This window comes from Haliaeetus leucocephalus, unplaced genomic scaffold, assembly GCF_000737465.1.
Source record: "Haliaeetus leucocephalus isolate CR32 unplaced genomic scaffold, Haliaeetus_leucocephalus-4.0 Scaffold180, whole genome shotgun sequence".
NCBI classification, from domain to species: Eukaryota; Metazoa; Chordata; class Aves; order Accipitriformes; family Accipitridae; genus Haliaeetus; species Haliaeetus leucocephalus.
Genome location: NW_010972616.1, coordinates 7,342 through 8,620, shown reverse-complemented (window position 1 = coordinate 8,620; position 1,279 = coordinate 7,342). Strand labels below are relative to the sequence as shown.

At 35.7% G+C, this 1,279-nt stretch overlaps 1 protein-coding gene across 1 annotated transcript; it reads right to left on the bottom strand.

The window, feature by feature from the left end:
• Window positions 1–443: 443 nt before the first annotated feature.
• LOC104829915 (interferon epsilon-like) lies at window positions 444–998 on the bottom strand. Its single transcript, XM_010564447.1, has one exon. The coding sequence runs from the start codon at window positions 996–998 to the stop codon at window positions 444–446; it is 555 nt and encodes a 184-aa protein (XP_010562749.1).
• Between the last annotated feature and the right edge of the window lie 281 nt (window positions 999–1,279).

Sequence of the window (1,279 nt, the reverse complement as noted above, 5' to 3'; positions counted from 1 at the left end):
CAACCGAAGCCAGGACCACTTAAATAAGCAATATACTACTTTATTTTTGTTGCCATCTCATTCAGTACAAATGTAGCAATTCCTCTAAGGTGATTCTCTATATGTAGGTGAAATAGAGATGGAAAGTAGCAGCACATTTTCTCAGCAGAAAACACCATAGGATGACACTATTTGTCATAAGATTATAATCCCTTCCTATGGAGTAACCCTAACTAAAAAGTCATATAGATTAATTTATAGCTAGGGTAGACAGCTTGCTTACCAAGGGAAAAAATCACGTACATTGAATAATGCATTACATTTGCAAAAATAAATTTCAATAGCATAATTATTTAAATACAATCAAAATGAACTGGAAGCACTGCCACAAGATAGATCATAGAACAAATAATAAATATAAATATTTTTAAAGCTAAGTTATGTCAGGTCAAAATCTTTGTACCTTAGTTGTTAAGCTTCCTTACGACTTTATCAATCAATTGAAGACATCTCCTCATTTCTGCACGGCTGATCTCCCAGGAGCACAGGTTGTGTTGTTTGTCTTTAAGAAAACAGTCTATTTTTTGGAAATACTTTTTCAGTTTCAGCCTGTTGACTTCATTACTGTGAAAGTAGTGGGTCTGCTTCTTGGTTACACATGCCTCCAATTGCTCAATTTGCTGATAAAGTCCATTTTGGAATTGTTCTATAGCTGTCCCATCCCAAGCAGCTAGAGTCAGATTTTTGCTAAAGATATAGAAGATGTGTTGGAAGATCTCTTCAATGGCCACTTTGACAGCCTCTTTCTGTCTGGGCTTTAGAACCTGCTCAGGAAATCTGAAGGACATTTTCTCTCTTAGACATTGTTGAGGAAACTTTTTGCCCATTTTGTCCAAAAGTTGCAGGCTGTTCTCAATCATTTTTCTTTGCTGTAAAGGAAGGTGATTACACTGAAGACTGGAGATGGTGGTGGTGCACAACAGTATGAGGCCAATTGTTATCAAGCCAAAAACATTCATGATGAAGATAAGCTCTTACGTTCCTCCTGTCCTGTGTATAAATTCTGAGAGACAGGCTGGGATGCTTTGAAGGTCATTCGTAGGCTCCTGTTTCTTCAAAATCTTGAAATCTAATTATTCTGTAGGAGAAGTTTTCTTTCATCATTTTTTGGTTTTTAAGGTTTTCCCCCTTGTGTATGCTTTTGACACTTACCACTTTCATTTTCTGCTTTATGACTTCATTGTCTTTTTTTTTTTTTTTGCCACTTTCTTTTTATTTCAGCTGGATATTAGAATATTAC